This window comes from Amia ocellicauda, chromosome 2 (genome assembly GCF_036373705.1).
Source record: "Amia ocellicauda isolate fAmiCal2 chromosome 2, fAmiCal2.hap1, whole genome shotgun sequence".
Lineage (NCBI taxonomy): Eukaryota > Metazoa > Chordata > Actinopteri > Amiiformes > Amiidae > Amia > Amia ocellicauda.
The window spans coordinates 5806140-5820665 of NC_089851.1; the positions used below are offsets into that span (position 1 = coordinate 5806140).

The window sequence follows — 14526 nt, forward strand, 5'->3', positions numbered from 1 at the left end:
CCTCCTGAAGTGAGCTCCCTTTCAACCGCAGCCCCCTCTTGTGCAAAACCGCAGGTTCCACTCGAGAGAGAGCACCGGATCAGAGAATCCCTTAGATCATTGCATCGTCTCAAAAGCGCTGCCGTAGCTGCATGCTAATTAAAATCACTGGGCTCTTCATAAGCCAGACGCTGACTGCTTGGGACCGTTTACATTCGGCTCTGGGAAACAATCTGCAAGAATCCCTTGAAAAACACAGCGTTCATCCCTCCGCTGAGCAACTCTGCTAATATTAGCCCTTTGTCATCCGTGACCTTGTAGCGTATTTTATCTCCTTTTATCTGTTTTATTGAAAGCACATCGAAGGCCCAGTGGGTTTTCCTGCTGGTGAATGAATAAAAGAAACACGAGGATAACCATTCACAAGAATCTGAATGCAGATGAAACTGTGATCCAGACAGGAAAGCAGCTTTGCCGGAGAGGGGATTTATTTTCTCTGCAAATTAGTTTACGGTAAGGTTGTCAAACAAAGTTTCCGCAAAGTACTTGTGATGATTTATATCCTAATAAACCCCCCCTTGCATAAAATCATCCTGTCACATTCCTGGAGGATTTCAACACCCATTAAGAATGAGAAATAGTCAGTCTGAAGAAGAAATTGAGTGTTTGAAGGCATCCATTTTTTGGTTTCTTGGTGTCTTAGAATTAATTTAAAAGTCATGTCTATGTGACGCGCACACACACAATGAAGGCCGCTTGTTTCAATCAGCAGCATCTCTTTTCCATGTCACACCAGCTCTTTTACTTATCTTTGGTCTGGTCTTCTTGCAGAGACAGTTTGCATTTTAGATTTTCCCATTGTATGTGTCTGTATCTCACCTGGGCAGCCGGAGCAGCAGCTGGTTGGCCTTGCGCCGGGGCTGAAGCCGGGGCTGGAGCCGGGCCAGCGGGTGGAGCGTTTGTGAGGGACGCCTGGGCCGGAGCCGGGCCGGCAGGCTGAGGTAGTTGGGCGCTGCCTGGGGCTGGAGGCTGGAGGTGACTGCCTGTAGACTCTGTTGGTGGAAAGACCTAAAACAAAACACAGTGTATGTATGAAAAAGATTGTTCTCCTCTCTCAGTAGTGTGTTGAAGGGTTATTGGCTATTTCTTCTCATACTGTACTCAAAATAACTTCTGTGTTACATATATGTATTATTAAACTTCAAAGATATGCAGTACAAGAAGTGAAAGAAATGGAAGAAATGACACCAACATCACCCCAAATAATGTTAGGAAAAACTGTTTTGAACAAGTTTATCTCCACCTGCTGCATAAGGGTATTTCTAGACATAATACCAGTTGAAACTACAGGTGGAATAAAAGCCACAGAGAAAAGGGATTTTTCTTTTCCAGCACTTCTGGTTTAGTTGCATAAAGCACGCAGGGCATAAGTGTGTGTTAGGGCTTAGATATAATTCAAAACAAAACCTTGTAAAAACTTATAATAGGGTATACAAATAAATTACAACAACTTGTATTCACACATTCTGGGGATAAAGGAGCAGTTAGTTTTGGTCATATTTTAAAGCAGCAGTCATGAGCACATTGTTTAAACACTCACCTCTGAATTTTGCGATGCTTCCTTCACTCTCGGAGACTGGAATTATATCAAACAAACAAACAATAATTAATAAACGGAGGACAAAATATGCAAAACAACACGAGAGATAATATTTGTTTCACGGGTTTCTACAAGTGCTGGGGCTATGCTAGACTATGGACACTGTACAGAGTTTATTTGGATATTTAGCAGACATATTAAGCAATATTGCACTTTGAAGAACAGCCCATATCAATAAAGGCTGGGTTTCTAGTCAGTATCTCGGTGGAAGGACTTTACACAATGTGCGAACCAGGCAGTTACGAGTCCCAGACTGGGGAAACACACTGCCTGGCTGTCTGGAAACACACAGAAATGTGGCACTTCTTATTTCAAGTATTAAGAGAGATGTAAAATTGTGCAGATGCAGTCAAACTACCTTCATCTGTTAAAGCAAAGGATCTGTCTGGTAAGAGTTACGATTGTGCCAGCCTCAGTCGTCAAACAGAGAATGTCTTTAAAAGGTCAGCTTTCCACAGAAGAACTATCTTCTCTTCTCAGTGGTTTTACAGTCACACTAGAGCTCAGTGTACCAAACGATCAAATCAAACAGATCACTCTTCAAGGAGAAATGCAGAACCGTATTTCACCTTCAAAAACTTGATAGTTTTCAGACTGTAGTCTAGCATTATTCAATTCTCATCATAAGGAGGTTAAATACAAAAAAAATAATAATTGAAAACTCCATCATTTGTTACAGAAATGATGCCGTATTATTTGCAAGCAGAGTGTATAGATGCACAGGTAAACCCTGGCTCTGTAAGGCAGCTGGTTAATAAACAGCAGGGATTTCATCAATACAATATATAATAAATACAGATGGCTCCCAGGAAGAGGACTTCAGCTGCTGGCGGTGTAATTCCTGCACAAACATTTTGCTTCCATAAGGGTGTTCGGCTATTGTGCTTCTCCAACCCCAAGGTCCCCCGCGACAGCGAGGAAAAATAAATCACACGAGCGCAGGGTTCAGAATATTATCAGCCAGGAACAAGCTCTTAGCAACCGCAAACAAACGCCCGAGAAAATGTAAAGTAACGCAGGTCTTTAACACCACCTCACAGTGAGAGAACTTTAATGAAAAAAGGCTTTGTAGGATTTAAGCCCACTGGGTTGACATAAATGTATTTAGAGACCACATGCCTAAAGGGTATATAACCGAAGATTAAGTATATTACCATATCAATGGCTACAATGATGGCTGCTTAATTTTCCTATTCCCCCTGTTGCACAGTGGTGTAACACAATATGACATTTTATATAACACACAATTTTCATTTAGAAGATCGATTTTAATACAGTGCATCCGGAAAGTATTCACAGCGCTTCACTTTTTCCACATTTTGTTATGTTACAGCCAAAATGTTTTTTGTTTTTTATTTTTTATAAATTTGCAAAGATTTCAAACAAACTTCTTCCACATTGTCATTATGGGGTATTGTTTGTGGAATTTTGAAGAAAATAATGAATTTAATCCATTTTGGAATAAGGCTGTAACATAACAAAATGTGGAAAAAGTGAAGCACTGTGAATACTTTCTGGATGCACTGTATAATGGTAACGGGATGTATTTCAGTTAAGCAAATACTTTCATTAGATGTGATATGAACCTCTCGGGATATTTAAATTAGTCACGTGTGTCCAGAAACTACTCTGTCAAATCAAATCAGGACGGGTGTGCAGTCATTTTTATTGACTTATTGGGGACTGTTTTAATTCCTACATGTTTTTTATTTTTTTTTAACTTTTTTAAACCCTTGGAAACATATTTTGCAGCCCAAAGCAGGGAGTTAACGGAGACCCCATTTGTCTGACACGGGCATCGGGGAAAGCAGTAAACCGACCCTGAGTGTTAGCAGAGTGAGAACAGCTGCGTGTGACGTAGCTGTACTGTTCAGCCTCTGGAGTTTACTTTTTATGTTTTATTTAACAGACGGGCTTTGAGAAATCCATCCAGGACTCCTAAGGGGAAGAGTTAAATGGTGGACGTTGGACGTAAGAGGCTTTAAACACACTGTTTGCCAAGGGGAAAATACAATGTTTTAGCTTCAAGCAAATCGTTTTTGGGAACGTGATGATTACTTGATTATAATGTCTAATAGTCAACTGTATCTTCTTTTTGAATCTTGAAAGCTCAAACTGAAGACATTTAAGGGAATAACTATGATTGATTCTGGCCCATCGGTAACTTGGACGTGGCTCGTGTTGATTTCAGTTTCTTCTATGCTAAGGAGCGCTCGCGTCCAAACTCTTTTCCTATCACATACTGGGTAGCTGAAGGCCTGTTCAGGGTGTATCTGGGCCATTCCTGACACACCCTGTCAGCAGAGCTACTCTCCTCCCTTCCAGCCCCTACACACCGCTCTATGCACCTGGCCTAGGACCCATTCCTTGTTAAGGGAAAGCCATCTGTATTTTTCAAAAAACAACAACCCTGTGTGGAGGCAGTTCGAGTGGAAGGGAAAACCGAACTTGGCGCTTTGGGACGCTTACTGCCTTTGGATGCTGATCCTTTACGTTGAAGAGAAAAAAACAAACACATTTTTAGTGGCTGTGGACATTCATGTGTGCTGGGGAAAACGGTTTTCACTCTACAAGTATAAAGGAGGAAATCAATCAAAAAGACACGGCACATATTGTATAACCAGGTCAACAAAACAAAAGGTTTACCGGATTGGTATCTTTCCATCATCCCCATAATTTCAGAAAACACTTTTCATCAGCTATTTCCATTTCCTGTCCCAAGCATACCATGTTCACCTGTAGGTAACTAGTATCCTGATGGTAAACTACATGCACTTTTATTGGTGCACTTGGACAAATTCATACAATTACAATACTGGATGTTTTCTAAGTGCTGCCGATGCTCTTAAAGTGAAAGGCTGAAGCTGCAGTCCTCGGCTCTCTCTCACCCTTAGCTGTGCCACTGCGGCCTTCCCTTCCTCGCTCTCCTCGTCCAATTCGTCGTCACTCCACTCCCACTCGCCGTCCTCCGTCTTGTGGAGCCGCCCGCTGGAGCCCGGGACCCTTCGCACCTGAAGAAGAAAGCCTGGAGGGTCAGAGCTAGACCTTGAACATTGCCTCTGCTCTTTATAACATTCCTAAAAAAAGGAGGTTTGAAAAAACTTAACAGGATATCTTGCTCTGCTGCAAAACCCACAAGGACCATAAGAGAAGTCAGAGCTTGATTTTATATCACAAACTGCATTTAAATTATTAAGCTTATTCCACAATTAAGGGATACTGCCACTGACTGAGAAACTGAATGAGAAAACATGCCGTCAAATCCTCACACAACACTTCAATGCAGTTATATTTATTTACGGTCTCAAGATGTGAACATAACAATGCCCGAAGCACATGATATTTTTCCATGAAGAATGACATCAACTACCTCAAGATCCTGACTTATCCAAACCATCGGGCCACAAGCTACACTACACATGCTCACATGCTGTTGCCTTTTGTGCACTTGGACATGCATACCTTACAGATTGTACTGTGAGACACGATAAGTTGTATTTATTTTTTAAACAATTTCAGTGATCTGTACGACCGCAGCCTGTGGCCGGTAATGCTACCTGAGCTTTCAGGGAAAACTTCAAAAGGGGTCAATTTAAACCAACATTGATGTTCTAACAAACTCATTTCCTGTTTGTGTTTTACTGCCAACATAAATAATAGATCAAAAGTAAAAAGGTCAGCTATGCGGTGCTTAAACAGTGAGATTTCACCAAATGTTATTCACGCCTCCGTGGTCAGTCGTTTTCTCAGCTGGATCTCTTACCTTTTTAGACCTCTCGCCTATTGTCGGAGCTCGCTGTAGTAGCTTTTCCTGTAAAAACTCTTTGTTCTACACAAACGAGAGAAGAGACAAATTGCACGGATTAAAATACACTTAATTTCTCAATCTGCATAATTGCAGTCCCCATCCCAGAGGACCAATCCTGAGTTTCAATCTTTACAGAAAAGTTTTTCATGTGCGCAAGGCAACATGCTCAATCATTTTGCATGTGTTTTCTTTTTAAAACTGTCTCAAGTTTCCTGTTGTTACAAATACCCTTTACATTTGTCCCGTTGAGACAAGCAACTAGTGTTGCTTGGAAGACAAAGTGATCAAATAATGGCAATGCTGTAAATTAAACCAGACCGGTGTGATTCATTTTTAAAGTTATGCTTTAAACAAACACATTGCTGAAGTATTATCTGCACATACAAGATGTCAACAAAGCATAAGAAATACAACTATTATTTAAATATACTTTAAGTTACAGATCTTAATCAAATCACTCAAATGTTTAGACATCCTTATATATCAAAAAGTATACATGTTCATTACATTTCTTTGGGGGAAATCAAACTTTTTTTTTTTTTTCTCTCACATGCTGGGCTCCCAGGCACAACTTCCATGTTTGGCATTCAACTGACTCCTTGGTGTCTTTTCCCTGAAGTGCAGCTTCCCACCTCTCTGCTCTGTCATCTCGAACCCTGACTGATACTCGGCGCACGACAGGGAACCTCGTATTTCATAGCACAGAAGCTGCACACAGATTTATTTTATTTTTGGGGGCACATTTAGCATCTGATCCGAATTGGGAAGCAATTAAGGACAATGTGGCTCTAAAAAGACTACCTAATGATTTATCGACATAGTGATGCATGCTAAACGAATAAGGGCCCGCAATCTTAAAGTGCTTATCCAGCACTCCTGTTGTTCAGACACGTACTGTATTCGATGGCGAGGGAAGCGTCCGTTGGGGCGCTAATCCCACCTTTTGTGACAGTAAAAAACGGTTGAAAAGCAGCTCCCACGGAATAAAGTAAGGAATTTGGGCCTGCCCGTGCTTAGCTCAACATACAGTACGTCGAGATTTAAACTTCTGAGGGCCATCAAACGTTGACGTGGTTGAACCACTTGACAGGAAAGAGTGCCCGCAGTGTTTCACAACTAAACTGAGGGGAGGCCTGGGCCTGGAGGTGCAGGAAACACTTTACCTTTGCTTTCTGGAAGAATTTGTGCTTTAAGAGCTCTGATGATGTCGGTCTGCAAGAGAGAACAGGCAGGGATCACGACCAGGGAAACACACGACTCACTTCAACTGTCAGATAACGAGAAGGGAGCCTACAGTTTTGAAGAAACCATCTCTGTTACTCTGTTGAATTTGAGAGGTCATAAAACACAAAGGCAATGGGATACAGGTTATTTTACAGAGAAAAGCAGCTCTGACAACTTTAGTATGGTCAAGACATTTTGGAACAATAAGAAATAGAAGTGATTTGCACAAATGACAACTAATAGTGTTGCAAATAGTTATCATATCACTAAGGAAGGACAGTGCATCTTAACGGAACAAATCAAAAAAGGTTTGGGCTCAGATACAGGAAAAAAAAAAACACACTGACCCTTCCTGAACTCTTTTGCAAAGGTGGTACAGTCAGCCAATTACCAATACAAAGGAGGAATTGGGGTGTAAAACAAAGTGAGTAATTCGCTGATTTATACAGATTCACTGACTTTTAAGTTTAATTGACCATGGCTGATGAAGAAGTAATTAATCCAACAGTCTTTGACGCCGGTGTTTTAGACATTAGCATTGGCTTCATTTAACACGGGCTGCGATCCCTAGCTTCCCAATCTCCAATTGGAACAGGTGTCAATGACTCTGGGTGGATGACAACATACTGAAAGGTTAAAGTGACAAAGCGTGGGTTTATAAAGGGTACATTATAAAAACAATATAAAATAGTCACCTGGCACGCATCCAGGGTTGTTGTAACACTTATTTACACCTGGCTAACCATGTTAACACAGTATCGGAGGCTTTTGTGATGCCTAGTCTTTCCCGGTTACACAATAAGTGCTCTATAAGGAGTCTGTTGTGTTTCCCAGTGGCTTTTACTTGTTTAGTTTTGAAACAGCACAGCCCTACTCCGTCAGGACTAGAAAACCCAGATCAGTCAAATGAACTATTCTTTGCTGGGTGTGTTTTTAGCCTCATAAAGTATATACACACACACACAATCAATTTCACCAAAAAGCCAGGGTGTTGTCTGTTTTGTCAGAGGTAACATGTTACAATGACTTATGTGTAATCTTTTTTTCAAGTATTTTTGCCTTATTTAGGTACAATAAAGGACCTCTCCAAACTGAGAATTGGTACAAAAACGCTACAAGTCTCAAAACAGGTATAATTGTTGATGAGCATATTTATATTGAAAGTAATAAAAATGATTCTCTCTATATTATCATCTCTGCTTCCTGACACATCTACAGTTTAGGAAATGTTACTAAGATATATACATTTTTGATAGCATTACTTTACATTAAATAACTCAAGAAAGCATGGACAAATCATTCTGTAATTCTGAATAAAGCAACATAAACAGGAATAAACTCTAGTGAGGAATAAAGGCATACATTGGGGTGAAGAAATGTATAGCTATGCAATATGCGAAGGGCAAAGCAGAAAAATGTAAACTTATAATGAGACTGGGAATTTACCACAACAGGGTTATATTTTTTAATAGATGGTGCAATTACTTTATGTAAAAGGCAGCACCTCCCAGGGATTCATCTATAGACAGCATACTCTTAGTTTCAAATGCATCTCTATGTAGGAGTTCGCTCTTCATTTAGTAGTAAAACAGTTCCAATTATTTTCTTCTTGAATTAATGCTTTGCATTTGCAGAAAACAAAAAATAATAGATGGGTAGGAGATTGAGGGCAGGGAAAAAAGTAGAGAAATATATATCTGCAAAATAAAATTAGTAGTCATCATTTCAATTCCTTTTCACATGCATTTTTGAGGCTTGGGAAGAAATTAAATTGAATCACCTTTTCTCTGGATCCTTTTGAAGACAAAGGGAGATCATCTTTCTGAAGGACTTGCCGTATTTCTTCACCATTTCTTTATCTGTGACCCCTGTCTCCAGCCCTGGGGGGTCGTTCTGCAGGGTTAGCATTAGCACCTGGAGGACAACAATCAGAGTTACACTGTGCTCAGGAAATCCCTGCTTATCAGGTGCTTTAAAGGCTTGGTTTTTGATATCCTGATGTTATTAAAAACCACGTCTTACCACGTTTTTCCACAGAACTGTCTATTTGAATTTAAAAGCACTAAATTTCCTTTTTTTCAAAGCACTTGTCAGTCAGTTCAGATCTGGCTTCGGTTTTCTAAGGATTCCCAGAAAGCACATACTTGAAATTCAAATGTATTGCTCATGAAAGTGAATGCAATTGCTAGCTGAATACATTATTAAACAACAAAACAGAAGTTCGCTGACTGAACCGATGTACCTGTCATTCTAGCAGATATGAACTTTCAGGAACACAGTCTTGTGCTGTTGTCAAGGGAGTGGAAACTTAGAAGAGGCGTTTTCCTAACTTCTGGGGGGTTATGGCTTTCGTGTATGAAGCCCATAAATCAATCTCACAAGAAGGACTAATGAAACACAATCACACAAAGTACAGAAACCAAACTGAAACCAGTCGAGAAAGGGCATAATCCCACAACTGTGTGGAAGAGGACGTTTTTTGTAATCATAGCGGTAGATTTATTTATTGTTCTTTTACTCCATCAAACCTGGGGAAATATTGGTATGAAAGGACCTCTTAAAACACACAGCATTAATATGTGTATTGGCTGGTAATGAGCTGCTGAACCCAGGCTTGGTGGAGGGAATACAAAGAAAGGAAGAAGGAAGGAATTACTCTGAAATACCTGAGGGAAGATTGTAATAAAAATGCAGAGAAGAGAGCAGCAAATATTAAACTGAGCCCTTCGTTGGACTTTATTAATGGAAGACGTTTTTAAAATTATTTACACAAATACAAAGTATATAATTCTAATGTATTTATTTATGGTCTTTTTCGAAGCACTGCCAAGCTTCTCGATGACACGACACTCCGGTCATTAAGAACGTAATGAAATGTTTTGCTTTATAACCCTTCATAATTATCCTCTCGATCTTTTGAATGACTCTTAGATCCAAGGATCTGTGCCAAGAAAATGGAGCAAACGGCGCGGATACCAACATTGGCAAAGGGATTCTGACAAGCCTGTTCATCTTTCTATTTACATTAAGACCGAGACAGAAGGATTATTTTAACAGCTAGAACACTGTAGGAGCATTATTTTGTAAATTGCTATACTTTCATTTATTTGTTACGTATATATGTGTGCATGTATGTGAACTGTATCCGATTCCTCAGCATGCAACTGTACCGGCAGATACTTACTTTCATGGGGGGGTATTTATGGTAAGGAGCCGCTCCGCTGGCTAATTCGATGGCCGTGATCCCAAAACTCCATATATCGGCTTTGAAGTCATAACCTCTAACCTGGAGTGAAAAGAAAACAGAAATTCATAGTTGAGCACACATTCAAAGAGGAGGGAATCTTACTCTGAATCTGCCTCTGAAGTGACATTGTATAGAAAGCATCACAGATTAATGAAATAACACCAGGGACAAAATTAAATCGCTTGTCGTCTCGGGAGGCTTGAGTGAATGAAAGTCCAAATGAAAGGCACTCAGGCACAAGGCTAGTGTAGCGCATACTGAAACCCAAGAAGAAAGACAATAATGACGCACTCAAAGAGGAATGCACATTAATATACAAAGGCCACAATGGCCGACTCATTACAGCGGCAGTGAGTCATGTTGAGAATGATTGAACGCTGAAATGCGGTGCATAAAAAGTATAGGAAGACTAATAATTTATCACAGATGCTATTCAGACTGAAGAAATGACCAGAGTAATTTCATCACTGCTGAGACAGGGATAGAGGCTGCATGTTGGATCTTAATCTCATGGGGAAGAGTCAATAAGTAGGGGGAATTACTCTCAAAGTAAGTCAAGATAAAGAAAAGGATGCTGTTGACAATCTACTGAGTGGTGAACCTTAATGTCGTACTCCCATTTCTATTTGGTCCAGGCCTGGGTATCTGAGAATGGATTCTGGCTGTGTAATATAACAATTTTCTTCCAGGGTACAGTAGCCATGGTAAACAAAGACAAAACGATTGCTGCCCCACACTTCTTTGCAAAATCCTCTCTGGGAACACTATGACCCATCGTGTGATGCCGCCGGGTCAGGGCACTAACACACTGACAGGCCTGTAATACACATACCTGCTCCATAACCTCCGGGGCCATCCAGCAAGGGGTTCCCACAAAGGTCTTCCGTACTTTATTCCTGGTAATGTCGCCCCCTGTCGCTAGGAAGGCACTGACACCGAAGTCTGGAAGAGAGGAAGGAACTGGGAAGTGATGCTGAAACATGATCACAGTAGTCCTAGAAACCGTAAACACACACATCGAAGCTGCGTTCGGTGAAGATATACTATCGATTCAAAGCTTAAGGCACTGGCCAATATTCAATAGGACTGACGTTATGCATGGAAAATACATGGAAAAGATTTCACTCGCATGATAAAAGCATGAAAAGCTTCCTCTCTGAAGATACTGAATATAAAACTTAACCCACCCAATAGTAATTGCAGGACACTTCTGCACTCAGGGAAATGAGAAGACGAGACTGAACTGCAACCCAAGCTTTAAACATTATAACAACCAGCTCAACTTATTTTAATCATTAACACACCCTCCGTATTTCATTGGTACTCTTCTCTGCTTTGAAAGCTTCATCACTGTTTTGGGAACTGTTCTCTACATGGAGGCGAGATGGGGATTTCATTCTGAGTGCCTGCTGAGCAATTAAAATAAACTCTGTGGCTCTGAGCGTTCAGAAATGTGCCATTTTTCATCATTTTAATTAAATGTCAGTTTTCTTTGTAACTGAACCAACTCTGGTGAAGACAAGGCTGGAGAAAAGGCCATTAAGTATGTCAGACTCTTCAGTTTAACTGACTGGTAATGAAATCCACAGCTTTTTACATCCAGGTTTGTGCAATCAGTCTATGAGCAATATCTCTAGCAGACCATTTGAAAGCAGATGTCAAACGGTTTTGGTCAAATCCTGTCTTTACTCTGTATTCTCAAAAAGACTTCATAACAAGCACATCAAAATGCTGTTTTTATGATCGGTCCAATATACTAAAGAGCGGTGTGCAAATTCTACACAACTACACACAAGATTACAGATAACACACTGGTACGTCTCTGGGTCATGTGATTTCGTAAAGGCAAAAAAAAAAAATGTTTTGCACCAACTGTCTTGTAACGCATGTCATGAACAGATGCTCTGTGGTGAAACAGCAGGAAAATCTGAAATAGTTCAAGAGATCTCAGTTTCTTTTAGGATTACCGCCCTTGACAGTTTAAGCCGGGGGCCACGATGGCGCAGCCTCGTTCACACGCTGCCATTCAACACAACTCAGGCCTTCCCGAGTGACAGGCAGTGTGTGTACCAGTTGCTCCAAATTTGAGATCGGTTCCAGTACAAGGGTATATTAAATCTCATTTTTCTCTATGGCAGCTAGTTTAAGATCAGCAGCTTTCATGTTGTCAAGAGACTTGCTTTAATGGGCCAACGTGTTCGGGGATGACAGTTTGACATGGGAACAGCAAAGCATTACATGATCGAGATTGCATACCTGAAATATTTAGTATTCACGCATTCAAGCTACCGTTGAGCGCAGACCAAGGTGCCACAATAAGATTAATTCCAGACTACAATACATTTGATCCCAATATACTAAATAAGCTATATAAAGCACAATCACAATTTCAATTTTCCTATCGGTTATTTACGTAACAGTAGCCCAGGAAAGTATGATTAATGCACAAAACGTGATTGACTTAAATTTAAGACTTTTAGAGAGGAGACTAGAAGTTCTGCAGATTGAATCCAGTGGATTGAACAAAGTTAAGAGGAGGAGTGTGTAAACTGTGGATTAGTAGTTCAGCTTAGTTCAGCCGAATGGAAGATTTACAGTTCTCTCTAAACTGATTTAGTGCTGAAGAAAATCAGAAAATATACCATTGAGAATGAAGTCTATATGTACTAAACAGTGTCTTGAACAACCTGGGAATTCAAGCAATTAGAGACGGATTTCTGCTTTGAACTTTCCGTTAGCTTTAATATATCATAACTTGAAATATATAATCCATCATCAAATAGAATCGCTTGTAATACATTTAGCCTCCAAGTCAATTGCCATAATAAAACGGCTTCTCGGGGCAAAGCTGGATTAGAATTAAAAATACTCCTGCCATCTGGATAAAACAAAAAAAAAGGAATAATAAAATAAAAATCTCTCTTAGTTTTGAAAGCTTCTATTGAAATACCACATACAAGACAAATAAACTATAAAGTGCATTCACAATTTAGCGCTAAAGGTATGTCCGGCTGATATGACAGAGCATGACGTATTTCTGCCATGTTTCCATCAGTCTTACCATGAGCTCTTGGCACTGCTGGCCAACAGCACAGATCGAAATGAACGGCGCCGGAAGCCTCTGGATTTGCATAAGATACGGAATATCTTATTTAAAACAAGAAATCCAGCCTTCACGAGACTAAAGCCAAAGCATACGAGCAGGTACATCACTGAAAATGTCAAACCATTCACAGCCATCTAACGAAGGTTCATTAAAGGAGCAGGAAATGGAAAATCTATTTCTGAACTTTTCCAATTTGTGAGTCAAAGCTTATCTATTTATTCCAATATTTTGTTTTCATGAATATAAATAGAAAGCAGATACAGTGCATCCTTCCTCAGCCGCAGCATTAAGGATTGATGAAGCACTGGGAGACCTTGAAATACAGTTTGTATCCTTTTAGTTTCATTAACAACCGATTTATTCATTTGTTATTTAAAAAGGGTGGGTTGGAAATGATTAGTCTCTCAAACAAAGACATTTGTTTATTGTTCTGCAATATTTATGTTTAAACTTCCATTTGTTTAAAAAAAATCTGTTTTCCCTTTTCTGCAGCTAATTTAAAGCACGTTAAAAATGCAAAAGTAGGGCAAAACCCATTGTTTTATCACTTCATAAAACAGGAAGATATACAGATACAGATATAACTTTAGAATTATGATTCAGTCTTGGGGCACTGTATCTATATATTATGTGAAGGAGTAAAAATGTTTTCCATCCCGCTGAAAGAGCACAGAAATCTTCCCAGCCCATCATTTTGATCTTCCGAGCAGTAGCTGCCCTCCGTTGAAGCCTGTTTGGTTTATAATTAAATCGTATGGATGCTAGGCTGGACGTGGGCTTTCCTTGCACCACTAAGGGATCCTACTCAGTTCTCTGCAGCGAGTCAAAGGGAAGGTCTGGGACAACACCAAGGTTACGAGATGAGCTAATGACTACCTAGAGGCCATTTGCATTAGAGGATGTTCTGCCTTTATTCCCCCCCAAATATAACCCAGAGCAGCAATTAATCTGCATCAAGACTGCATCTATACATATCCAAGTTTCCTGCACATTGTTATTACTATTACAGCTCTTAATATACTGTTACATGTCTGCATGCAGTGTACGATTCTAATTGAGATAAAAGGTTTTACAACTTGTTTTCTTTAGGTGACTGATGAGTTAAAATAAGGCTTGAGCCAACCCAACTTGCTACTTTGTTCACTTATTACAAACTGGTCCAAAAAGAAAGAGGAATACAGTTTCTGATGCATCAAATGTCTGATTTAAGTTTTTTTAAATATGATGCATCATAAAAGCTATAAACAACGACTTTAAGGCTATCTTTTGACCTTTTAGATCTTCATTTATGTTCCACATGTCAGAGGAATGTAATTACAGGTCATGATGGCACAGTTTTGCATGTGTCAGCGTATAATACCTGCCAAGTTGGACAACATTTGACCATTGTCATTTTGTGGGTTTGGCAACGCATCAAGACATGCACAGCTAGAATTCGTTACGATGGCAGCTCTACATTGTCTACAACATCACCTGTAGTCACAGATTATTTGGCTCCAATC

General features: G+C 39.9%; 1 protein-coding gene across 3 annotated transcripts in view; it reads right to left on the minus strand.

Moving 5' to 3' along the window:
* oxsr1b (oxidative stress responsive kinase 1b) overlaps positions 1-14526 on the minus strand; it is a 76796-nt gene that overhangs the window by 6812 nt on the left and 55458 nt on the right. For all 3 annotated transcript variants that reach the window (XM_066716805.1, XM_066716798.1, XM_066716791.1), the window contains 8 exons: positions 10751-10860; positions 9856-9957; positions 8452-8585; positions 6611-6659; positions 5403-5468; positions 4528-4650; positions 1580-1615; positions 859-1047 (listed from right to left, as the gene is read on the minus strand). In XM_066716805.1, the coding sequence (XP_066572902.1) occupies positions 859-1047; positions 1580-1615; positions 4528-4650; positions 5403-5468; positions 6611-6659; positions 8452-8585; positions 9856-9957; positions 10751-10860 (809 nt within the window). The remainder of the gene's footprint in view (positions 1-858; positions 1048-1579; positions 1616-4527; positions 4651-5402; positions 5469-6610; positions 6660-8451; positions 8586-9855; positions 9958-10750; positions 10861-14526) is intronic.